The following is a 27,005-nucleotide window of genomic DNA, read 5'->3' as shown; positions in this document are numbered from 1 at the left end:
GGCCTCGACCCCCTAAAATGGAAAATTTTCTATTTTGGCCCTTTAAAATTTTAAAAATTTTAATTTAGTAAAGGTAAAATTGTTCTTTTCCCCCTAAAAATGATAAAAATTTGATTTAATCCTTTAAAATTATAAAGATATAGACAATTTAATTTCGGCCCCTTAAAATTTTTCCTAACTTCGCCCCTGGCTCATCAGATTTTGAAAATGTCATAACTTAATGAATTTAATACTTATCTTTTTAATAAGGATTGAAAAATTAATAATTAAAAACTACATAAACTAAGAAAAACAAAATTAAAGTAAAAAGATTAAACCCGAAAAGCACAAGGGCTGATAGCAGAATTTAACCATTCAAAAAGAAACCAAGTTTCAGCCTAGTCGTTTACTTCTGATTGGGCTTTTAGACGGTAGTCAGATGCCCTTAAAATCGGTGATATTTGTCCACTACAAAAAGCCCAAGAACTACACGTGTCAAAATATCGTTCCGTCATTATACCACGTGGAGACAGCATATTCAATCAAGAATTTTCCATCTCCCGCCACAAGAACAAAAAAATAAAAAAAATCAAAATGAAAAGAAAATTTTCCCTCGCATCGGACCCCCGAATATAATAGTCACTATTTTCCCACTCTCTTCCTCGACAAGTTTTGTAAAACCCCCCAAAGCCTCTTTTTTAATCCTCGCTTTCATATCATTTCTAAATTCATTTGATTAAATTCCTGTTTTCTAGGATTTTATTTACGTCGATTTGTCTCCTTTTTAGTGTTATTTCCCCCATAGGTTCAAAATCTCCCTCTTGTTCAAATTACCCTAATTTGGTAATTCTGTTTTAAAACGCTAGTTTCCGATCCAATGCTGGAATCCGATACTCCCTCGAAAACGTTTCTCGGCGTTCGTTTTTGTCTTTACGGCTTCGATCCCGTTAACGAGCATAATGTACTTCCGTAACATCCCGCGTTATCTTCTATTAGTGTTGTTTTTTGGGTGTCTTCAAAGCTCTCTGCTTCTTAATCTTTGTTTCATTGAAGTACTTATTTGAGCAAAAAATAATAAAAGCTTTTTTTTTTTGAAGGTTCGAGTAAAGCTAATCAACGGTGGCGGCGTAGGTGTCGGTCAGTATAGTCAGAATTGCACTCATGTGATTGTTAATAAGATTGTCTACGTAAGTCTTTTAAAGCAATGGTGCTTGCTTTATTTATATATATAATTTCTTTTATTAAAAAAAGATGCTGAAAATCCTGCTTTTACATGCTTGTAGGATGATCCTGTATGTGTTGCTGCTCGAAACGATGGCAAAACAGTTGTCACTGGGTTATGGGTTGATCATAGTTTTGATATTGGAATGCCTGTTGATGCTACTTCGGTTAGTTTGTTTTGTTGCAGTACTTTTTAAAGCTAACTGTCTGATAATTGTTTAAGATATCTTTGAATTTTATACAATGTCTACTATGTGGAATTTTCGATTCATGAATTCAATTGGTGTAGCACATTTGCACTAAAATGATGAAATTAGAGCCGATAGTTGATCAGTTTATTGATAATTTCTCATGCATTCAACTTCTACGACATAGAGATGTGTCATTGTTTTGGGGTCAGAATAGTTGTCATGATCTGTATCATTTCTTTAATAAAGTCGGACTTAATTCTTTTCATCTGTTTAAACTTGTGAATCTGCCATTGTTTTCTGACAGATTATGTACAGACCTCTTAGGGATTTAAATGGAATTCCTGGTGCTAAAAGTTTAATTATATGCTTGACTGGATATCAAAGGCAAGATCGAGATGACATTATGGTATTGGTCTATCCTTCACTATTGTTGACTACTTCTATTGTTTGTAAAGCAAATAAAAATGTTATGTTGTTTTACCTATGTGTTTGCAGACGATGGTTGGCTTGATGGGTGCTCAATTTTCTAAGCCTCTGGTTGCAAGCAAAGTTACTCATCTAATATGCTATAAATTTGAAGGTGAGGTTTTCTTTGTTTTCCTTATCATAGGGCTGTGAAAGTAAACTTCACAACTTAGGATCCTGTGGAGATCTTGTCAGTCTTTTCCACATTGTAATTATTATGATGAGTTTGTTCTTTGTGTCAACTCGTGTCAACTCTTAATACGTTCCTACTCTTTTTTGCTTTTATTCATTCCTCTGTGTTTCATATTTGTATATAAACTATTCATGCATCTATTAGCCAGTTTTGATGGCCTTTTCTAGTAAATGTTAAGATGCAGTATATGTTTGTTTTCTGATGCTAATATGGTTTTCATGTGTTGAAGCTTTTAATGATACTGAGTTTCAGTAGTAATTTTATTAAATTTTGTTAATTTATTCAGGGGAGAAGTACGAGCTTGCTAAGAAAATCAAGAAGATAAAGCTTATCAACCACCGCTGGCTGGAAGATTGGTATGTTTGCATAAAACTGAACTTTGTAGTCCTGAAGCATAATAAATTTCAAAGCCTCCAGAATATAATTTTGCTGATAAACAGAAAACTGAATGCTTTTTCTTTTTGGGGAGCTGAAGAAACTAGAATTTACATGCAAACTCTTTTGCCGCTGTTTAATCTTCTTGTATTCTTTTTTTGCAGTTTAAGAGATTGGGAGCTTCTTTCAGAAGCTAATTACAGCAAGAGGTAAGGGCCTTTCTGAGAATGTTTTACGTGTTTCTCCATAGCATACCAACTCTGCATTTGCTAAGGCATCTTGATTCTCAGTTATATTTGCTCAGCTCTTATCCAATGAAGAAAAAGTGAAAAAAGAAAGGTATAAGCCATACTGAATTATATTCTAATCTCTTCATCTCAACAGTGGCTATGAGTTAGAGGTGATGGAAGCTGAAGCTAAAGATTCTGACGAAGAGGCTGAAGAAACTACATTGAAGCATTCTGGACAAAGGAGTCTGAATAGGAGCCCTCATAGTTTGAAAGCTGGAATGCTCAGTTCCGGCGAGTTGCTCTCCACAGTTGAAGTGGCCACTTCCACTATACCCGGACATTCACCAAATCCTAAAGAAGTTTTAGTGATGCCTGGAAAATCTCATTTAGGCACAAGCTTCAATGATGTTAATGACCCTGAGCTCAATTCTTTTCAGAACTCAGGTCTCAGGAATGGTTCATCTACTAAGCTAGCTCAACCAGGCAACAGAGGCTCAAATTCTACAAATATGGATAGTAACTTGGCATCTACCTCTAAGAGTCCCTCATTATCCAATGAGATGTTCACTGCTATAAGTTACTCCAGGAAAACTCCAAGAAATGCTACACCTCCAAATTTATCTGGGGAGGTATCAGGCAACATTAGTGGCTCTCCTCAAGCTATGAAAATTAAGGATGTATCAGGCATTTCTTCCTCTAAAATACAGCAACCAGAGGAAAGAATCTGTGCTTCTTTTGTTAGATCTCCAAGGAAAGGAAGCGATTTGTGTCATGGAGAGGACTCTGCTGGTATATTGCCTCAGAAAAGAGCTTTGGAACTTTCTGGTAGTAGCTCTAAATCACAAAAGATGAGTTATAATGCAAAAGGTTCCATAAAAGGCAGTGCATTGGATACTGTACAGTTGGAGCCGACATCCTCGGTGGGAGATCAGCTACAGATTAATGACTACCCAGTGAATGAGACTGGTTATCCAAATGTTTTACATAGCTCATGTGCTGGCAATGTGACTACCAAGTTGTCAACTGATCTCTTTTCCTCTAAATCTGTAACTCCAGACGACAGACAGAATGGTAGAGATGAGAAGTCACCCAATATGTCCTCTAGAGGGTATAGAGGGTCCACCTTGGCAGGCAAGCTGGATATGCCAAATGAGAATGCTTATGAGAAGTCACCCCAAATGTCCTTCAAGGGGTTAAGAGAGTCAACCTCAGTAAGCAGATCAAATATTGGCGATTACAGTCTAGAACTATTACAAGTGGTTGGAGAGCCAGGTGAGCTGCAGAATAAGCAGCAAGATGTTCAGGTTCCTTCACTTTATAGAAAGCTGGGGAAGGATAATTCCCATAGCCCTTCTAAGTTGGACGTGCTTGAAGGTGGAAATGATGAATCAGTGACAAAATCAGTTAGCAATAAGCAGCGAGATGTTCAGGTTCCTTCACTTGATGGAAAGCTGGGGAAGGACAATGTCGACAGCCCTTCTAACTTGGATGTGGTTGAAGGAGGAAATGATAAGTCTGTGACAAAACCAATTAGCAAGAAGAAGCTTGCAAAAAAGACCTTGGGTTCTCGACCAAAACTAAGTAACATTGCTAACAGAAAAGGTTCTATTTACTCAAGCAAAATTGCTTCTGATAATCATTCTACAATTTCCATGGATGGTGATAATGAAAGAGCAGGTCATAAGAGTGCCAGTGAGCTTGAGACATGCCCTCCAACTATTAACCTGGATGCAGCAAAGGATGTTGAAAAAGTTACAAAATGTCAGAATATTGGTACTAGTAAGACTCAATTCATGGATGATGAAACTCAAGCTCCAGATGAGGAAGATGACAATGGTTCTAAGAAGGTGATTGGAGTAGAGAAGTCTGAGTTGGTTGAAGTGATGCATAAAGCAGATATGTTAGTAGAGGCAGAACATGTCAGACATGATCCCAAAGTGGCTGTACATGCGAGTCCAGTTGCCTCTGAGAATGGAACAAATGGAACTGATCCTGGGAGGGCAGTTGGGAGCAAAAATTCTGAATTTGGTGAACCAGCGTTAAAGAGTGGTGGCTTGAAAAAGAAAACAAACAAAAGGAAGAAACAACTTTCTGGTAAGGCCAGGATGAAGGCTGTTCCTTCTAATTCCAAAAATGATTTGGCTGGGGAAAATACCAGTGTCGAGAAGAATGTTGGTGACAAAGATAATGAAAAGGAGAATTTCATGCCACATCCTGATGACAAACCAAGCAGTGCTAATGCGTCTTCAAGAGTGGAAATCTCCGGGGCTGCTGGCAAGGGCGACACAGTTGGTCTCAAGGAGATTGCTAGGAAATCAGTTGGTAAATCCAATAACAGAACATTGAAGACTAAGGAAAAATCTCAGAATGTTGATTCTAACATGCAACCAGTCGAAAAGGTTTTCAATAGAGTGAAAATTGAGCCTACATGTTTTATATTGAGTGGCTACAGACAGCAGAGAAAAGAATTTCAGCAAGTCATTAAGCGTTTGAAAGGAAAGTTTTGTAGAGATTCTCATCAGTGGTCATACCAGGCAACACATTTCATTGCACCTGATCCAATTCGTAGGACTGAAAAATTCTTTGCTGCTGCTGCTTCTGGAAGGTAACATATTTCTAACTGTCTAAGACTTATCATAGTTCCCTTTAGCTCTTACAGAAATTATACTGAAAGTTCCTCGATGTTCCATTCTCCAATTAAGAAGATTGTATGAGAACATATGCTGTTAAAATTAACTAACCTTTGTGCTCACACTTTTCACATCTATGCATAACTATTCATTTTCAATTTGAAATGTTATTTGAATTAGACTTTCCTCTGAATGCAGGTGGATTCTTAAACCCGAATTTTTAAGTGCTTGTAATGAGGCAGGAAAGTTCTTGGCAGAGGAGCCTTATGAATGGCACAAAAATGGCCTTAGTGAAGATGGTGCAATAAACTTAGAGGCTCCAAGGAAGTGGCGTCAGTTAAAGGAGAGAACAGGCCATGGAGCATTTTATGGATTGCGCATTATTGTGTATGGAGAATGCATTGCTCCTCCTTTGGTATGCTCTTCAGCATTATTAACCTGGTTACAGTTTTTTTCAGTATCTGTAACTATCTTGTTTCGATTAAACTAAAACAGATGGTTTAGGTTTGTTTGTTATAATTTCTTGACTCACTGCCTTTTACCAGGATACTCTGAAGCGTGTTGTGAAAGCCGGGGATGGTAACATTTTAGCAACTTGTCCCCCTTACACCAGATTCCTCAAATCTGGTGTTGATTTTGCAGTTGTTAGCCCTGGCATGCCACGTGTTGATATCTGGGTTCAAGAGTTTTTGAAACACGAGGTACCCTGTGTTGTTGCTGACTACCTAGTGGAATACGTCTGTAAACCCGGTTACTCCCTGGAGAAACATGTCCTATACGACACTCATGAATGGGCAGAAAAATCATTCACTAACTTGACAACTCGAGCTGAGGAAATCGTCGATGACTTGACTCATGAATCACCAGGTAACTCGGAGAGTAATGATATAACATGCCAAGTTTGCGGCTCTGGCGACAGAGAAGATGTCATGCTGATCTGCGGCAATGAAAGTGGTTCCGTAGGTTGTGGAATCGGCATTCACATCGATTGTTGCGATCCCCCGCTTGACAATGTTCCGAAGGAGGACTGGTTTTGCCCGAAATGTAACAAAAGCAGCATAAACAACACGTCTTCCAAAAGAAGAAAAAAGGGAACGTCAACGTCAAAGGGTAAGTAGGTAGCTTTCGGAAGGGTGGACTTGTGTTGTAGCTTTTGTATAATTGTTTAGATTAGAAAGAATTTGTAAACGATACTAAAATAAAACTAACTTGTTTAAAGTATTTAGTTGGCCATTCAAAGCTGTTTTCATTTTGTAGGAATATTTAATATTATTTTCACGAAAATAATTCCAGTCCATTGAATTAGTTGGATGGCTGCAGTCAGCATGTGTTCTTCTGAAATTGGGGTTCTCTTTTCATCAAAATTGGCTCTTTCCGCCAAGGATTATTGATAGGGGCATCATATTTGCTTAAATCCTTTAAAAATTACTAAACCCAGCTTAACTAAAACAATTCAAATGAATAAAAAAAACTAAAGCAAAAACTGAAAAATGAAAACAAAAAGCTAGTTTGGTTAGAATCAGTTTATCTATTAATATACAATAATTAGATATAAAAAAATAATAAGAACTCAAGAAAAGAATAAAGATTTATTTAAAATAAATGAGAAAGTAATTAAATATTACCAATTGAATAAATTTATTGCTAATTTTTATACTAGAAAATGGGTAAAAAATCATATTTCAACAACATTAATATTTTATAATTACTTATTGATTTTGTATTGTATAATTGTTGTTTAAGACATTATTATTATTAAAATGTGTTTATAAATATATTTCCCTTTTTTTCCCTCTTTTTTCTTAATTTTTTTCTACTTTCCCATTAATTTTTTTAAGCCTTTAATTGGTTGGATTCACAGTCAATATGAAAATTGGTGGTTTAATATGATATATCTAATTTTGAAAATCATAAATGGCAATGATAGAATGGAATAAAAAAATTTCTTTTAAACTCAATACATTATTGATTAAAGTTATAGAAGCATTAATAATAGATTAGAAATGGAATCTATTAATTAATTGAATTGAAATAAATTTTCAAATTTGTTTTAGTTTAAATTTTATTATGTGAGGGTTTTGTGTGGAGTTATATTGATTTAGGTTATTTTCGATTTGTATTTTGTAATGATTTGGATGTATATTTTTATAATTGTTAATTTAAATAAATTAAAAATTAGAAACAAAACTCTTAAACTCCCATCTATGATAAAACATGTGGCAAGCGTTGAAGGCGCCAAGATAGTAAGCCTACCACCAGAAAAGTCGGGTAGCCACTTGTGAGCTCATCCTCCCGAGAGGACTATTGGAACAACGGATGGTTTAATCTTCATTGGGAACATGAAGTCGTTTGATCACCAAACATCACGCGTGCTCAACTGCTTTATTCCATCAGAGTCAGAATAAATGATAGGATTTGTCTTGTTAAAGATATCCTCGTTCTATCGAAGACATCTTTCCTAATATCCCCGTAATGTTAACTAAATGGCAAGTCTGACACGTTAACACCATCCTACATGGGACTCTTCCTTATAAATACATTTAAGAACTATGAAGGGGGATTTCAAGAAGACTAAGCCTACACTTTTTTTAGCATTTTTCAGCCTCCAAACTCCAAATTCTCCTCATTGTCATCCTCTGTAACCTCCGATTCTATACCTCAACTAGGTGAACTGGTTTCCTCAACAACCATTCTCCTTTTTGCTATACTCTTTTCTTGTTGAGCACTGTATCAATAATTGGTGCAATAAGCGTGGATGACAGGCCTTCTCAATCCCAATGTGGCACTTCTTTGATCAAACCAACTAAACCAACAACCCAACTGACCAAGTCAACTTTTACATCCCACTTAACATCTCCATACCACCTATCTTAAGTATTTCTACTAGTTTGAGATTTACAAAAACCCTTCCTTTAGCCTCCATTCTTATTGGAGCTTAGCTGCAGTATGCAAGCGTCCTTCTCCCCACCTTGGAACAATTGGTAAAGGCTCTGAAAGATCCTCTAGCCTCTAACTCTACCACTTCTGTTGCACTAACAAGAACTGCTCCTCCAGCCACTTTGGCTCCCTTAGCAATTGCAGCACTTCAGTCACAGCCTAGTGTGACCCTTCTTGGGCCTTTTGATCACTTGGCCTATTGTTTACAAGAAGCTGAGTTCCCATTAGCAGACATCAAACCTTTGGGCTTACAACTTAAAGATCCAAATGAAACTGCGACGCTTGGAAGAATAATTCTTCCAACAAGAATGTCATTTCAAGGACCAGTAGTTAACCTTGACTAAAGGAATGCTTAGAATTAACAATTTATGATGGAGTTGAGAGTCGCACGGGATGTCCTGAGGCAAGAAAATTTAGAGCATTAAAAGGAGAAAACTCAATTAGCGCTTTGAGGGGATAACGAGCACAATAATTAAAAGGTCTTTACAGGCACATTTCTAACCTCCCAGCGGCATCCTAACATTTTCAAGGAAACAACATCTTCGTGAAATAAACTTAAAGTCTTCAAGGCAGAGTTGATGTAAAAGGTAAAATGAGGGAGATCATACGAATCTATTTGGAAGTACCCAAATGAATCATTGCCACTCGAAGTTCTAGAAATCTACATCACCTATTCTTTCAAGTTTTCGAAGTTCCTATATAACAGATTAAGGGATTCAGAAGACCATTTTTCTTAGTATAATTGTAATGACTAGATTTCCAGTGGAGTTGAAAAATATGATTTTGGGATCTTGTTTTTGTAAATCGAGTCTGTAAATATTGAATAGAGATATTTATCAAGTTAATATATTGATGAATTAAAATTTGATTGGACAATTTAGTAAAATTGTGATCAATTAGGGCCCATGGACTTAATTGTAAAAGTTTAATTGCTATAGATTTTTAATTAGGAAAAGGCTTGGGGGCTTAGATAGGAATTATCTAAAGGATAGAATTGGTAAATAAACCAAAAGTCAACATGTTTAGTGGATGATAATGATGATGAGAAATTAGTTTAAATTAATGATAAATTAATTAAACAAAATATGATTAAACTTGTTAATTAGGATTAAACTAATCTAATTACCCTATATAAACTAAAGAAAGTGGAAGAAAGGATGAAAACACTTTATTTTCTTCCTTATCATCTTTTTCATCCTTCATAGCTAAGGAAAAAAAAACTTTTAACATTTCTTAACTTTTGGCCAAAAATTCAAGTAACTCCCTAACCATTTTTCTTTAATTTTTATAGATTTGAATTCACGGGAGCTTGATTTAGCTAGCTCACGTATCAATTTGTAAAACTTTTAAAGTTTTTGAAAGATGCTTGATAATACTCTAGAATGAAATATTTTCATGTATTAATTATATGTTTATTTTGAGTATAATCTTACTAATTTGAGCTATTTATGACTTTTTATCTTATAGGGACTAAATTGAAGGTAAAAGAAAATTTAGGGGCTAAAAGCGTAAATTTAAAGATAAAATGGGCCAACAGGCAAGAGTTGGTGCCGATAATACAAATTGTGGAAGATTTGGGGCAAAAGTGCAAAGAAGATATTTTATAACACAAGATTCTATTTAAATTCCAATTATATTAGGATAATTATTAAAGATTATTATTTAGATTTAATTTTAGCTTTTATATTTATTTATCCTTATTTATCTTTAATTATCTTTATTTATTTATATTTATCTTTTAGAATTTAAGTAGGAATAGACTAGGTTTTCTAGTACTATAAATAGGGGCATGGAGTGACACAAATTTGACTCATCTTTTTTTGTAAACACTCATTCTTCCAAAAAGCTTAGCCTTATTTCCTTTCATATACTTCAATAAAAATTCCTTTTTTAATACATTATTTCTTTTTCCATAAAAATCATGAGACACTAAACTTATCTAGCCAGAGGTTGTCGAAATTCCCCAAAAAGGGTTTATGAGGCTTAGAATCCGCGCTTAGCCTTCTCAACGAGTATTCATTGCTTTTCCGCACTACGAGACTGACGCTTCCGTCTATGTCCCTTCAAAAGTGATCTTTTCATCTTGTGCAAAGGTGACCACTTTTATGTTTTGGGAAGGTTGCACAGTCAGTTTGTTAGCTTACTGCGTTAGAGGTTGGCGAGCCCAATAGATAAAATGGCGTGGCATTCGCCATTGAGAAGTGATAATCTACCATAAGATGGTCTCACAAAAGTGATTATTGGCTAGAGTCAGGTTTTTCTAAATCGTAAGTCTAAAATCTTGGAACTGGTGGTTGTAGGCATCCTCTTCCACTATAATTGGCTTATTCTGTTTCAGAAGGATTACCTAAAAGCCGAGGATTGAACCCAAGGGGGATAAAGGCAACCGAAGGCTGAAATCTTTCCATAATAAAAACTCTCTCTTACTTAACTCTGTCTTTCGTTACAATTTTAATTTTAATTTTCATAATTTCAAATCAATTAAACTTTAAATTCTGTTTTTATTTTTATTTTTTCAATATGCAGGTTTTCTTGGGCACAACTCTGTCCAGGATTTTGAGGAACAGAAATTTGTGCAAATTTGGTCCCTGAAGATTTGACCCTACTTCCCTTATACTATTATTTTTATTATTTTATAGGGGTAGAATATTTTTTGTGCTCTTAATGACGCATCAAATTTTAGCGCCGTTGCCGGGGACTGGTAATGTACTAATCTTGTTTCTTTGTTTCTTATGATTAGATCTGCTCCAAGTATTCTTACGTTTGATGTGAATTTGATAGAAATTAAGCTTAGATTATAAAATGACTAAATTGTAAAGCTTAATTGATAGTTTCATACATTAGGGACCAAATTGAATTAAATGCAAAATTCTCATGAAATTTTAATAGAAATATAAAGTAGGAGGTCCCTAATGAGTACATGTGAAATCAATTTCAATCCGATGCTCCATATCGAAAGTTGGGCTTGTCTCGAATTTAAGGACTAAATTGAATGAATTGTAAAATATGTTTAATGTTGTATTTGATTTTGATTTGAATGGAAACTGATGGTGTTATATGTTTTGTACTTATATTTAGCTAACGTCGGTGTAAAACTGTCGAGAGGGAAAGGAAAAAAAGTTGTCGACGAGTAACTCGAAAATTTGGTTTGTATTTCTATGATTCAGGACCAATTTATTTATTGAATATTAATAATATTTATACACTATATGGTAGTTAGGTGAGTTGGAAATGGCTACTTGAATTGAATTACTATGATTGAGATTGAATTTCGAGACATGGATTAAATTAAATAGAATAACAAGTTGCATGACTTATTTGATATGTGATAATTGGTATGAAATTGGGTTGAAGCATATTATAAAAGTTATGGAATTGTGAAATTTTTATGAATCGAGAATATTAAAATTTAAATTAAACTATATGTAATGAATTAAAACTTGGTTACCTTATTAGTTGTTCAAACTGAGCTGGATATAATTGGCATGCCATAGGTCAGGATATTGATTGAAAACCATCATTGCCAAGCAACCTGAGGTGGTATATTCTTCATGTAAAGTTATCGTTTTCTAGCAACCCGGGGTGATATAATAATTAGATTGTGAAAGCCATTGTTGCTGGGCAATCTAGGGTGGTAGTATATACATGTTCAACGTCATCGTTGCTAGACAACTTTGGGTGATGGATTCATGTATCCATTTTGAGTATGTGTCTAGTTAATAGGGTTATAAATACACGAATTGGATAAATGATATGTGATTGAATTGTGGTATACGACAACATGTGAAAGATCGTATGAATATAATTGAAAACGAGCCCTAAGGGCCAATTGAGCAATAGCGAGTCAATAGGTTTAGAAATGGTTGAGATCTTGATATGAAATGGAACTTAGGTGTTTATTTCTAGCAATGGAAATGAATAAGTATATGTACCTATACATGATATTATAAATTGGTTAAGTTATTGTGAAATGAATGAGAAATGATATGTTTGAGAACATATTAGTGTAGTGGCATGTAAAAATGATCATATGCATGTTGCTATGGTAATGAAAGTATTTTGTATGCAATTATGTGAGATTTGATTTCAAAATTGCACTAGGTTTAATTGTACGCAATAGTTTTAAACTTGTTTTGCATTGGCTTGAATCGTACCACTGACTATTATCACTCAACGTACGGTTTGTTTTCCCGTACGCAGGTTTAGGTACGTCTCGAGGCCTTAAGAAGTGGTTTTAGCATCCAGAAAGTGATTCCTAACTCAACAAAGTTTGTATAATCTCTTTTTGTTCGTTATATGACACGTACCTAGGTTGAGTCGGTTTTTAATATCATATGTGATCGTGTAAACTTTTAAAGTTAGAATTAGTATTTTTGAATTGGCTATATATTTAAATATATGAAATTGAGAATGCCACAACATTTGGTTAGACATAACTATACGTATGCTAATAATCTATATGCTAATATATCTATATACATATATATGTCAATTTGTTCAATGATGAGCATGATGAAATGAATTGTGTAGTTGAATGAATTTGTTGAAATAAATATGAAATACATATGTATAAAAGGTACTTTGGCTATAATGGAACTCATTGCATATGTATATTTGGTTGAAATTATAATTGCAAATGTGATTGAGATGTTTTAGGTGATTGCAAATAGGTGCCAAAACTTTACCATTTAGAAATAGACGGTCATGTCGTGACGTCGGGCATTTGTTGTTGCGACGAGGCCTAGTCAGTGTTACGTCACGATGTCAAGTAATGGTCATTGCGACGAGGCCAATTCAGTATATGGCATTGCGACAAGAGACCTCCGAAGTCACGACGTCAACTTCAAACTTTGACAACATTACAATTTTGTTCTAATTTAACCTTGGGTTAACAATAGAGCTTTCATAAGCTCGTATAAGACCCGAAAATGGTTGCATATTATATTTTATGCATGTATTGCTCATAATTAATTATATAATGATCTAAATTGAATATAAGTGATCGTAATTGCATCGACAATGAATGTGACATTTTGTAACTCAGAACAACAATCGGGTTGAGTATCAAGGTGTTCAATTTAGTGGTATTAGAGCTATAGGCTTAGTCAATTCTGTAACACCCTAAATTCGGCCTAAAAGTCTAGACCGAATTTGAACTACTACATAGATCACCGAAGTGATCGTGAGGAAGTTTTACAAATCAATTTATCCCAGTAAACCAAAAGCATTTAAAATCTTTTAATAACTATCCAGTTCAAATTTAAAATAATACTCGAAGTAAATATACAAGGCACAAATTGGAAACGGTACCACAGCATTACAAATCCTTGCAGTTCAAATTAAACCGAATAACAAATAAAAACTAAAGTAAAATTTATGGTTCAATTCCTCTAAGCCTGTTCGAGACCTCCGCGTACTGAGTCCAGCATCCAGAATCCAGAACTGTACTTGAAAAGGGGAAACAGAAGAGGGGGTGAGCTACTCGAGCTTAGTATGAGATCAAAACCAGTAAAGCTACGGAAACAAAAACTGAACAGAGACATAAAGGCTTTAGAACAGTTTAGGCTTAGTGGCGAAGCGGAACCAACCTACTGAACTGCACGGAACCAGTCGATATATGCAAAGCAAACCTTACCGTCAGATGATGGTAAAGTATGTATGCCTGTAATCAACTTACCCCATATGTAACTTTACAATCATATGGCCCAATCAGTCACAGTAGCATAAATTTCCAATAGTTACAGGTTGGGCCTAAGGTCTTTCCAAAATCAGTATCAGTAGGGCCCTAGCCCATCACATTAACTATTTAGTTAGACAGTCGCAGTCAAGTCTATGAGGTTCTCTTAGGCACGAGTGCCTTTCAGCCGATCAGTTAATCACATCCAAATGCAGTATCACGTTCAATTAAACATATTATTCAGACATCTCTATCGATCAGTACAGTTACATTCAGTCACTCAGATACAATTAGATGCATATGAGTGCAAATGAGTTATAAAATAATCCACCCATCCAACCAACACACCATCTCCGTCTAACCCTACACTTCCTGTGGGGATTTAATCAACCCACCTATCCCTGCACTCTGATTAGGAGCTCGAAAAGCCCATCCAACCTTATACTCCATAGGATCTCATCCCGGGTTGCCCGACAACGATGATCATCAGTATTGTCCTCGACCCTCAGGGAATTGGGACCATCAATGTGCAGATAAACTGCCAGTCTCATATATTATGGAACAATGCTAGCGTGTAAGTTGTATGGTGCAATGCGGAATACTGTAATACAGACATGCAGTATGAACTGCCAGATAAGATAATAGTACGTAGCGTATCTAACGTACGTATGGTACGGTGCAATACAGTAAACCGCTATACCGTTATAAGATGTCATCTCGGGTTGCCCGGCAATAATGATCATCAATGCAGTTGTATTGCCAGATCAAATCAGTCTTCCTCCTCTTCAACATCCCAACCCAAAATGGTTTTGCAAATGGATGTATGCAAATTTATGAATGTAAATGCACCAACTCAGAATACAATCTCAAACAGTCATTCAGAAGCAGTTATTCAGAAATAGTCAATCATATTCAGTCGGTCAGTAAGATGTACACTCATGTATTCCATATCAATAACAGATTATTCGCGAAATCAATCACGAGTATTGCATAAATCCAACACAATTCAGAGTCACGATTACCCTTAGTCAAGTTTAGTTGAAAGTAGGAACATACTGATTTGCGATTGCAATAAAATTGAGTTAAATTCAGAATTTGGCGAGTTAGGGCCACACGCCCGTGTGCTCTGGCTGTGTGGAGCAATCCAGGCTGTATGGAGATCTAAACGCCCGTGTGAGGGGGTAGCACACGACCGTGTAACAGAGACACATGCCCGTGTGGTGCAGGGACACGGCCGTGTAAATAGGCTGTGTAACTCACTGTTCAGTTTCTTTTATATTAGATATAGGACAGACACAGTCGTGTGAAGGTGTCACACGCCCGTGTGGCCATCAGTCACGACCGTGTGTCCCGTAACACACACCTGTGTAGAATCTCTAGGCCCAAATCAGTCACACGACCGTATGTCCTGAAGTACACGTTCGTGTGGGAACCTTAATTTCCCAAATCAGTCACACGGTCGTGTGGTTTATGAAAAAAATCTACAAATAGGCCACACGCCTGTGTGGCACCCAAAATTGACCAAAAACCCTAATTCATAAATCCACACGGGCATTTTGGCCATCGTAAGAGTCCCAATTCTTCACCCTATCAAAGGACATCAGAAAAGAGAGTTTTCCCTTCACTTTCAATAACTAAAACCCCGTAACCAACGCATTAGCATCCAATCAAGATAAACCGAACAGGAATTTGCAAAATCAATAATAAATACAGTAACATAGTTACAGTTCGAATCCCGCACCTATTTTGACGGTGAAGAAGACGACTGAGGAGCAAAGTTCTAGAATCCACAAATCAACCATTTTCACAGACAGAAAATAGTAAAAATAAAGAAAATGAAGAAAGGGAGAAGAATAAGAGAATAAAATGTGACAAAGAAGGAGAAGAACCAAATAAAAATAAAAATAAATAATAATAAAAAATTAACAAAATAATTATTTTAACTTAAAACATAATAAATAAAATGTTTTCCAAAAAGCCCACACAGAGACTTAAACTTAGAACCTCCAACACTCCAACATTCTACTTAGCCACCAGACCAGCAGACCCATTCTTGTCACTAAAGTGCACAACTAATCACATATGTGCCACCTTCTCATTGTTCCTATGCTCAAATCTCAAAACTTCTAGGCCCAAAATTTGGGGCGTTACAAATTCTCAAACTAAATCGAGCTCAAAATTGAGCCTAAAAGTACATGCGGAAGTTGAATTGAGTTGAGTTTGAGTCGGTATTTGGATGCTAATTTTAAACTTCTTCTGTTGTATAGTTGAAAATGCCAGGAGAATCGAGAAATGATGCTGATGATAATTGTCGAAACTTGTTTTTTGAAGTCGACTTTTATTTTAAAAATGAAAATGGGAATCGCCACCAATCCTTTTTATTTAGGTGTGATTGAGTCACCTTAAAACTCATTTTAATAAAATGTTAGACTTATTAAATCGACACTTTTCGATCTACAAAATCCAGGAAATGGGTTCAAGAGTCTGTTATGCACGAGGAAGGATTAGCACCCTCGTTATGCCCAAAATTGGTTCCTAATTGATTACTTGATGTCTTAGTGTCAAAAATTAAAAATTTGAAGAGAATTTAAAATACGATCCCTTTGTATTAAGACATTACTAAATTAATTTTCATAAAAAAAGCTTATTTCAAGTCAATCGAGAAGGAATGATCATGTCCCGTAAGTTAGGACACAATGTCTTAAGTCCTTGAAATCAAGAATAAACACCATTTAATCGTTATTTAAATCCCATTTTTATTTTATTTTAAAGTAAATATTCTACTATCTCGGTTTTAGAAAGAAGCCATATTCCGTAAGTTAAGAACACGAGTTTTCTAATTTCAAAATAATGAACATTACTTTGATTTAAAAAATTTCCTTTTTTGTGCCTCGTGCAAAAATGAATGCAATATTTAAAATAATGTGTATTTAGCTTATTCGGGCATAGTATAAAAATGCGTAAGTATGTTTAAACACGATTCATGACATGGTTATAATAAAATAAAATGATAGCGTGTAAAAATAAAACAATGATATACCAAAAAAAAAACATCATACTAATAAACGATGATGATATAACTATAATAATAAAATACTAAATAAAAAAGGCAATAATCATATTATAACTACTAATTCTATACTAATTAAATGTTAATAGGGAAAAATAAATAATAATATTAATGATGATAATAATAAAAATTATACGAAAAACAAGTGCATAAATAAAGAAAAAATATAAACATCATACTTTTTTGAACATATAAAGGGTAAATGATAATAAATAGATAAATACATAAAATAATATTCTAATTCTAATATAAATAATCAAAACACAATAAATAATAATAATAATATTAACGGCGTAAAATAAAAAATGTTTCAGAAAGAAAACAAATTTTATATATTAAAAAACAAAGGAATAATAAATAAGTAAATAAATGAATAAATAAATAAAAGAATTAAAATAAATAGAGGCCTTAGTCGTAATTTAAATGCAATTAAAAGGACATATTGAATATAATAAATAACAAAGGGGCTAAAATGTAATGCGCAAAATAAATCAGAGGGCCGAACGAAAAATATTCCCAACCCCATTAGATGTGCCGTTTAATGGAGGACCAAAATAAAACAAAACTAAAATTATAGGGGATAAATTTAAAAAGAAAAAAAAGAAAATAGGATAATATTGAGAATCCTTAAAAAAGTAGAAGGACCGAAGGCGCGATTATGCCATTTTTCAAAAACACGCGGATCCTAGGCGTTAATGGGTCGGGTAATCAGGTCGGCCCCCCAAAATGACGTTGTTTTGGGCGTTTGGGGGGTTGAGTGAAACGACGTTGTTTCACTAGGCTATTTAAGCTAAAATTTTTTCAAAAATTTCATTTCTCCTCTTTTGTTTAAAAAAAAACCTGATACTCTCACTCTTGTTTTTTAAACCCTCTCCCCTTTTGGCCTAGGGTTCCAGCGAGTCCCACGGCGGCCGCCGGTCTTCGGTGACGGGATTCGCCATTTCCCGGTGGCCAAAAATCGCAAAAAGAAAATCTCTTTATCCTTTCGACTCCCCAAACTCTGATTTGGGGTTGATTTTCTTTTTAAATGTTAAATTGCAAAAAGAAAAGAAGATAAACCCTTCGGTTTTAATGTTTTTGAAAAGGGGTCACCTTTCATCGGAGGTGACGGCCTCGGCCATTCACGGCGACGGAACGTGACCGTTAGGTACTTTTTTAAACTTTTTCCTTTTTATTTGATGTTTTATTTATAAAATAAATTCATAAGAAAATGAAACAAAAGAAAAAAAATCACCTTTGGAATTTTGAGTTATGTTTTTTGATTAATCTTGTGTATTTTTCTCTTCTCTTAAAAATACAATCGGGTAATGGCTTTTATAGCCAATATTACACTGTTTATTTCACTGTTTTGCTACTATTCACTTTCATTTTTAATACTGTTTCTCTGCTATTTCTTTGTTGCTTATGTCTTCCTTTCTGTCTCTTTTGCAGGCGTTGGCAAGGTCAATAGAGGCGAGAAAGGCGGTATTTTTACTTCTTTGGTGAAACAGCGGCAGCAAGGATGTCAGGCCTTGGGATGAGGCACGGGCGGTGCGATCGAGAAGGTTGCGGCATTGAAGGCTCACATGGGATTAGGGTTTCAGTTTTTACTAAAACTGAGTGTAGTTTTAGGCAAACGGGCCACCTAGGGTTTTTAGTTTTTGGGTTTGTATATTGGGCTTTTTGGGTTTAATGCATATGGGGCTACATTTGTTGTAAATGGACTGTGGATTATTATTTTATATTTTTTTATTTTGTTTGTTTTGTTTTTGTTTTGGTTGGGCCCGAGTAAAATTGGGCTTCTACAATAATAGTTATAGCAGCAGTCATTCTATTGAAAGTGAAAGTAGAGTTGAGATTGAGGTACCTGAGATTGATCCAGTCGGTGCTCCTCTGAATAAAGCTGCTAGACCTCGATTGGAAAGTTGGGGAGATTAAAATTTGCTCTATGTTATAACGGAAGCCTTTTAGCAAGTGACGGGAGCTAGTGCATAGTTTGCACCAATGCCCGCAGTTCAACGAGCTTTAATGAAAAAATTGTGAAAGTATGGTGCCACTGAGTTTAAAAGATTGAAAGGGGTTGATCCCTCGATAAATAAGGTTTGGCTTAAATCGACAGATTGGATACTACAACAGCTTGAGTGTTTTTCACACGAGTGTGTCACGTGCACTATATCCTTCTAAAAAGAGGAGGCATATCAATGGTGGCTGACAATTACCTAACACATCTTAGCTGGCCGAATTAATTGGGTTTTCTTTGAGTTTGAATTCCAGAAAAAAGTACGTTGGCGAGTTATATTTAGAAGAACAGAAGTAAGAGTTTATGATGTTGAGGTAGGGTTAGATGTCTGTTGTTGATTATGAGTGTGAATTTTTGCTGCTCAGCAAATACGCTCTAGAATTAGTGTCGAAGGAAGAGGAAAGTTGTAAGTGGTTCCTTTGAGGATTGCGTGATGATATCATAGTTCAATTAGTCTCACATAAAATAAAAGAATTTGCTAACCTAATTGAATGGGTGAAAATGATTAAGCAAGCTATGGGCCTCAATGAGAAGACTAAACCCTGCTAAGCCTTCGAAAAACGAGGTTGGACTTCTAGCTCGCATTCTTTGCCTAAATGGGCTAGAGAGTCTCATGAAGCTTAGAAGTTGGCTCCAAGGACTGCCAGGTCAAATAGAGGCTGGAACCGACAGCTGCTAGTGTTAGTAGGCAGTGTTAGAAGCCCTGCTAAAGATGTTGATATTCTAAGTTGCGATCTGCATGAAAAAAGGCATAGAGGCGAGTGTGTTGAAAAATAGGGTTTGGAAGATGCCATGAAAAATAAATTTAGAGAAAAATCAGAGTTTTAAAAAAAATTCCAAAATAAGAATTTGGTTGTGCTATTCAAAGTAAAAAAATACTTAATCAAAATTGAACATTTTCGATTTGTCTAGGATGAACGCTTCGACCAAGTAATTTTCTTCACTATCCTCAAGCTTACGTCTGTCGAATGTGGTCTCATTTCGAATTAGAAAAATTTTCACAAAAATTACCAGTGGAGAAATTTCACAATTTCTCTAAACTTTTGGGCCAAATTTTAAATAAGAAAAATATCTGTAGATATTCTCTGGAATAATTTCTTTGGAGAATTTTCTCTCTAAAACTTTTTCTTGAATTCAAGTGTGTGTAAATAATGACCTAAGACTTTCTTTCTATAGGGTTTCTATAGGGAGAGTTTAGAGAGTTCAATTATTATTAAACTTAATCACTTTAATATTAAATTAATATAATATTTATATTAGATTAAATTTAATATTAAATCTTAGAATATTAATCAACAAGACAAATATTAAATTAAATTAAATATTAAGATAATAACTCTAATATTAAATTAATATAATACTATTAAGATAAGTATTAAATTAAATTTAATATTAAATCTATTAAAATAATATTATTTTTCAAATAGTTAATTTAAAATTAAATTCTTTAGTAGATTTTCAGTAGGAGTGTTCTTTCACTACTCAACCACCGAAGAACCATCGCCTCCAAGCATTTTTCGGTCACCGAAATACCGCTGTCCCAGCAGCTAACACCTCGAGCTGGTTCGATTTTTGCCGGTTTGATCTGAGCCAATGATGGCTAGACCAGTTTGGTCCAACCACCGGTTGAACCATTGGCCCGATTTTATATACTAGGCTCGGTTCGACCAATTTTTGGGTCTTGGTCTCGGTTTTAGGCTCTCGGGTCCAATTTTCAAGTTCAATTATGTAACAGCCCGGTTTAGACCCTATTCGGAACAGTGGTTTCGGGACCACAAATCTGAGTCAGAAAAATATTTTAGTATTATTTTTGGTGTCTACAGCATGTTAATTTATATGTTTGAAATTTTCGTGATTTAATTTTATCGTTTGAGCGTTCGATTTGATTAAAAGGACTTAATCGCGTAAAATGTAAAAGTGGCTAGCTAATTGTGTAAGTACCGAATTGTTATTTTTTATAATGTGGGGTCCTTAAAAGGAAATTAAGCCATTAAAACGTGGCATGGACGGTTTTGGGTTTATAACATATGGTTTACTTATTAAATTATAAATGTTAGTTTTGTAAATTAGTAATATAATTTAATATAATAAAACATAATTAAAATAGCCATGCATGTTCATCTTATTTTGGCCGAAACTCAAAGAAAATAAAGCTTTTGAAAGCTTTAAACATTCGGCACTTTGGGAGCTTGATTCAATATTAGTTTTTGTTTGGTTTTTATAATTTTTACGTTTTGAGATCGTTGCTTCGAGTACTAGCTAGCCCATGCTTGAGTTTTTGAATTTGATGATGTATTCATGAATTTCCATTGTTGATAGCTTGATGATTTTTGTGTTTGATGATGAAAAATAAATATATGTTGTTAGATTGTCAAGTTCAATTAAGTGATTTTTGATAAAAATGTTTATTTAGGACTAAATTATAAATTTTGCAAATTGAGGGGTAAAAATATGAAATAAATGAAACATATGGGCTTATGGACTAGGGGTGAATTCGGCCTAACATGGGTGTAGTCAAATTTTGAATATCTTGTGTTTTGTGAAATAGGGACTAAATTGTAAAAAATGTGAAATGTTAGAGGCAAAAGTGTAATTTTTCCATTTATGTTTTTTGGATGAATTTGATTAAATATTTGATTAAATAAGTTTAATTTATATTAAATTAGACCAAGAAAAGAGAAATTTGCATTTGGATCGGGGGAAATCTAAAGTTGTTGAATAGTCGACCTGGTCTGTTCGTCTTCGTACGAGGTAAGTTCATAAGTAAATAAATTTCGTAAAATTTGATTGTGTATATTATATTTGTGCCGAATTGAACTATTGGTTGTATATATATGTTCAAGCCGAATTTGTTTAAGCATAGAGAAGTATTTATAAGCCTGAATTGATCGAGTTACGATGTCCGAAAGTCCCGTACGAACCTTAAGAATGGTTAGGATACATAGTCATGACATAGGATTCCGATTTGTGATTTCGTGTAAGACCACGTCTAGGACGTTGGCATCGATTTGTAGTTTACGTGTAAGACCCTGTCTGGGACAGTGGCATCAATATGTGATTACATGTAAGATCACGTCTGGGACATTGGCGTTGTACTAGCTTTTCGACTATCTGAGTATCCTTATTAATTCCAAATGGTTCAACGGGCAATATCGAGTTAAGATCGAATGTGAAATTGAGCTAGAAGATCAGATATGTATCAAGTTAAATGATTGAGTAATAAGGTAAGTATATACTTTATATGAATATATGAAATGTGTATTATGAACGTGAGAGTTAAATATGCTTAGGAATATATGTGTATTCGGCCAAGTGGAAAAATAATGCTAGAGTATATGTATGAGTATATATGAAGTTGCAAGCTTGATAAATGTATATGTGGTTATGGTTACTATGATTAGGTTTAATTAAATTGAATTATGAATGTCATTGAAATGATTTAATTGCTTATGACTTACTAAGCTATTCAAACTTACTCCGTGTGTGTATTTTCTTTGTTTTTATAGATTTTGGAAGCTAGTTACGAGCTTGGGGATCGTCAGGGAATCTGTCACATTATCAATCACTTTTGTGGTATTTTATAAATTTGAACTTAAACCTATGGCATGTATAGGCTAGTTAATATGTTTGGTTTTGAAGTTTGTATATATTAAAGCCATGCGAAAATGGCTAGAAATAATGTCTAAGCTTAGGTGATTTCGGTTATGATATATATATGTGTGTGAAGTGCTTGGTATGATTTGCAATTGTGGTTTGATAAATTAGATGAGTAATATGTATGCTATATGTGTGTGATGTGTTTGGAATATACTTAAGGTTTAAAGTAATGTTATGTAAAGCTCATGATTGTTCATTTGGTAAATTTGATATATGTGGTTGATGAATATATTTAGGTTATAAATAGTTAATGACTTATTATTGAGATGCATATTTTGTAACATGAATTGGTTTGAACATTGCTTATAAGGTATTTATGTATTCGGTTATGAAATGAAATATATAGGTGATCTTTTAAAGTTATTTATAATTCGGCTATGGTGTTTAAATCTTGTCATCAAGTGTTTAGTTATATGTTAACGTTGGATTTGTGGTGTTGGACATATGTGAACTATGTTAGGCTATGAAAATTTGATTAAGAAATGTGGTTTTTGTGTCGATTTGAAATGACACACTTAAATGGGTAATTCGGTTTAGAAATGATAATGTAAGTGTATATGTATATATGGTTAAGGCATTGGAACTATAATGATAAGCATGAGATTTGGTTTATAGTATATTTATATAGATATTTTACATATTGAATGTTATATAGAATGACCGAATATGAAATAATTTAGTTTGATTGTGTGAATGAAATTTTGCCATGAATTAAAACATGTAAAATTAGCATATGAGTTATGTGTATTCTTAGTTGTTATTTGTGCTTAAAATGGCTTAAGATATCAAGGTTTTATACGCATGGTTTTGTAATTAGGAAGAAGTATGTTTAGTCTTAAATTACGTTAGGTTAATTGCAACTAATGCCGCATAAGTAAGTGCTAATTAATTTGTTTTTTGGTTCATATTGTTTGGGTATAAATGAGCACTATGTTTCTTAATAAACAACAATATATTCAGCCATAATGTATAATAATCAAGGTTGCATTTTTGTGTGGCTGTTAATTGGTTTTAATATGTGAACATGTTTAGATTATGAAATGTTATGTTTGATATTCAACTTATGAAAAATAGTTACTACTATATGTCACGTATATGTTATGTAATGATTTATGTATATATTTGAGTAAATTTTAATATGCCAATGATAGTAAAATAGTAGATTTAAGTTTGAAATTGAATAAGATAAGTGTTCTGATGAGTTTAGATTACGAAGCAAGAAATGTAGTAAATGTCTATTTTGAACTGTGTTATGTTCGGTAATGCCTCATAACCTTAATTTGGTGACGAATACGAGTTAGGGGTGTTACAAATTACCTATTGGGCCAATTGTCTAACTTGAAATTTTCAAAAAATATCATATTAATTTTAATTAATTTGATTAATTTAATTTTACTTGATCAACATTAATATTCCCAAAAATCACTTAGATTTTTCAAATTAATTTTTCAAGAAAAATTTTTAATCAAATTATCTAGTTGAACAATTCTTATGATCGCCCAATTAATTCCATATCGAATAAATCGACTCGATTAAATTATTTCCAAAGTCATAGAATTTTGTTGAGTTAGCGGAGGGACCAATCAGACATATACAATTAGGCTCTAGTAATTATACAGAAGTATTGTTTCGATAATTCGCAATTTGAAGTACCATGGTTGAAAACTCCTTATTGTATACCATTTGCAAATGAAATTCATCCAACTGTTTTGTCCAATGACCTCGTCATGTGTGTGTTACCCTCATATGATATTCTTAATTCTTTTAAGTTAAGTCCGTTCACTCAATACAATTCTATTTTATCTCATTGTCACTATTGTGTCTCCTTAATAATTAATATGATCATTGTCAACAAATAACTGTGATAAATTGCTCGTTCGAGAATGAGAAACTTGTGACCACGTTTCATATTTATCAATCCAGATAATGCCAATGGGAGGATATTGTTATCTCTTTAATTGAGCTATAAATTCTATTGTTGCTAGTAAAGCCATGTTATGCACAAGTCATGTACCCAACATACTGGCTATCAACTCGATCATCTTTAGAGCATAAGCCTCTACTTATATCAAAGCACATGAATTACATACGCATGGTCAATGACTAACTCAGGATTTATGTAAATCAAATGTCACAAGTGAATTAATTCTCAAACGGATTCAGAATTAATTAATCTTGGGTCTAATTTAATGTATCATTCTGCCAATGAATACATCTATGTCTCTACTCATGGAGTTAACTACTCCGATAGCCAAGACTAGCCATCTCCTTAATTGGAATTGTAGACGACATAATAATCTTTCTCAGTATTTGAATCAAATGCTCACTTTGATTCTTTTACGAGATTATGGACTTGTTTAGATTATCTACTGAAGTAAGTTGGCTTTCTCGTAATATAAACATTTTTACAATGCCATTTATCATTAGTTCGAACTTAGACAATCAATGAGCTAATATTTGCTTATGACAATTTTGCGATGCACGCAAAATATGAAAGACAAAAATACAAAAGATATAACAGTGAAATGTGAAACTTATTTATTCATCATTCAAATACATAGAAAACAATTACATGTTTACTACAATATGGGCACATTTCCCAACAGTGTTGGAAGAAGACTGAGGCATTTTTTCAATGTGGGTCATTGGACCATTTTGGTCGGGATTGTTTGAAGAATGATGATGCTTCTCTCGTTTCCATCAGAGGTCTGCTCTTGCTGTTAGGAGTCATGGAAATCCTCGTGGTGGTTCGGGTGGTAGTTTGAGAAAAGAGACTAAGTCAGCAGTTTAGTAATTCGAGGCTAGAGCCCCAGCGCGATATATGGTCTGTACTTGAGAAAAGGTTGATGCTACCAATGTTGTAACAAGTATACTTCTTTTATATTCAGCACCCGCATATGCTTTAATTGACCTTAGTTCTTCCTATTCTTATGTAAATTATAACTTTGTGAAATTGGGGAATTTGAAATCTGAATTGTCAAAAGTAGCAATGGCTATATCGAGTCCTTTGGGACAAACTGTGCTCATTGACCTAGTGTGTAGGTGTTGTCCATTAGAAATTCAGAACAGATCGTTCCCTCTAGATTTGTTGATCATGTCGTTTGATGATTTTGATGTGATTTTGGGAATGAGCTAATTAACCGAGTATAATATAATTTTGTCCAAAGTCCAAAATGTGAGATTGGGGAATTGGAAGGCATCAAATCGAGTGGTTCGACTCGTTCAGTCTCATTAATAACAAAAAAAAAACCATTTTTAAGGTAACCAAATAACAATGAAAAAAAAATTTAGTAAATTTAAGTGATGATCAAAATTATTTCTTTTAAAATTTTGCCTTAATCGAATCAATTTTTTGTATGAATAATCGTTTAATTGAACTAAATTTTAATGTGTTCATCGGATTAAAATAGAATAATAAATACTCCCTACTTACTGCTACCCATAAAATCATAGTTCAGAAGCAGGAGAATGTTGCGCATTTATATACGTTAGGGCTTTAATTGTCCAAATCCATAGAAGAAGAATTCAGCCCAATCCTAAATTATATGTATTAATTTATATATTTCATATATTTTTCATAAATTTAAAATTTAGTTTATCTATATTTTAAAATTTAAAATTTAAGTCTAATTATTAATATTATTAATATTTTATTAAATTTATTAATATAACATTTTATAATAAAACAAATACTTATTTAATAATAATATAACTAAAAAAAATATTACGAAAATACAAATCAAGGAAAACAACATGAACACTTGAAGAGAGTGAAGTCATACCCAGAAAACATTTCAACAAAAAATAAAACGACATCATGGTCATCTTTATCGACTCAGGGAAGGAGACAAAAGGAGACCCAAATATCAAGCATGTGTATTTCAATTCACAAACATCCTATTAATTAATTAGGTTTGGAGGATTTCAATTTTCAAACTTGCAGAAGAAAATAGTGAGATTGGCAGTACCGCCTGCCATGCCAGAAGAAAAGTTGTTCTTCATTTCATGTGATAGAATGTTATTATTAAAAAAAAAACTTCAATAAATAATCAGCAATCAATTCTACAATCACTTGCATTATTTGAAAAAAACATAAAAAAAAATTAAAATTAAAATATTCAACAATAATTAAATTTTCGATTTAAATTTGTAAAAAAAATCTAACATTCCATTCAATCCTCCTCTTTTTTGCATTAATAATACATATATTTGCAAGTTTGTTTTGGGCTTTTATACATTGTAACGATTTGATTAATAGTCATTGTCTTTTAGTAGTAATCCTTTAAATGAAGTTCACCTAAACACAATAACTGTGCCCGCTTTCTACTTTTGGTCAGCACTTCCTCTCATCAAAACCTTACTAAAAACATTACTATAATAA

The 27,005-nt window shown here is 33.8% G+C and overlaps 1 protein-coding gene across 1 annotated transcript; it reads left to right on the top strand.

The window, feature by feature from the left end:
- Positions 1–597: 597 nt before the first annotated feature.
- On the top strand, positions 598–6,505 carry LOC107925697 (BRCT domain-containing protein At4g02110). The gene is made up of 10 exons (XM_016856413.2): positions 598–940; positions 1,077–1,166; positions 1,263–1,367; positions 1,696–1,797; positions 1,887–1,971; positions 2,336–2,405; positions 2,589–2,633; positions 2,809–5,259; positions 5,483–5,699; positions 5,830–6,505. The coding sequence occupies exons 1-10, from the start codon at positions 857–859 to the stop codon at positions 6,400–6,402; spliced, it is 3,822 nt and encodes a 1,273-aa protein (XP_016711902.2). The 5' UTR covers positions 598–856; the 3' UTR covers positions 6,403–6,505.
- The last annotated feature ends 20,500 nt before the right edge of the window (positions 6,506–27,005 follow it).

Source organism: Gossypium hirsutum, chromosome A12 (genome assembly GCF_007990345.1).
Source record: "Gossypium hirsutum isolate 1008001.06 chromosome A12, Gossypium_hirsutum_v2.1, whole genome shotgun sequence".
Classification (NCBI taxonomy): domain Eukaryota; kingdom Viridiplantae; phylum Streptophyta; class Magnoliopsida; order Malvales; family Malvaceae; genus Gossypium; species Gossypium hirsutum.
The sequence above is the reverse complement of the archived record's forward strand: the minus strand, read 5'-3'. Positions and strand labels throughout refer to the sequence as shown.

Bases quoted from the DNA above. Each gene is read 5' to 3' on its own strand.
- LOC107925697 (XM_016856413.2), top strand. From the start codon at position 857: ATGCTGGAATCCGATACTCCCTCGAAAACGTTTCTCGGCGTTCGTTTT. The intron at 2,406-2,588 runs GTATGTTTGCAT...CTTTTTTTGCAG, and splicing joins CACCGCTGGCTGGAAGATTG to TTTAAGAGATTGGGAGCTTC. The intron at 2,634-2,808 runs GTAAGGGCCTTT...TCATCTCAACAG, and splicing joins GAAGCTAATTACAGCAAGAG to TGGCTATGAGTTAGAGGTGA.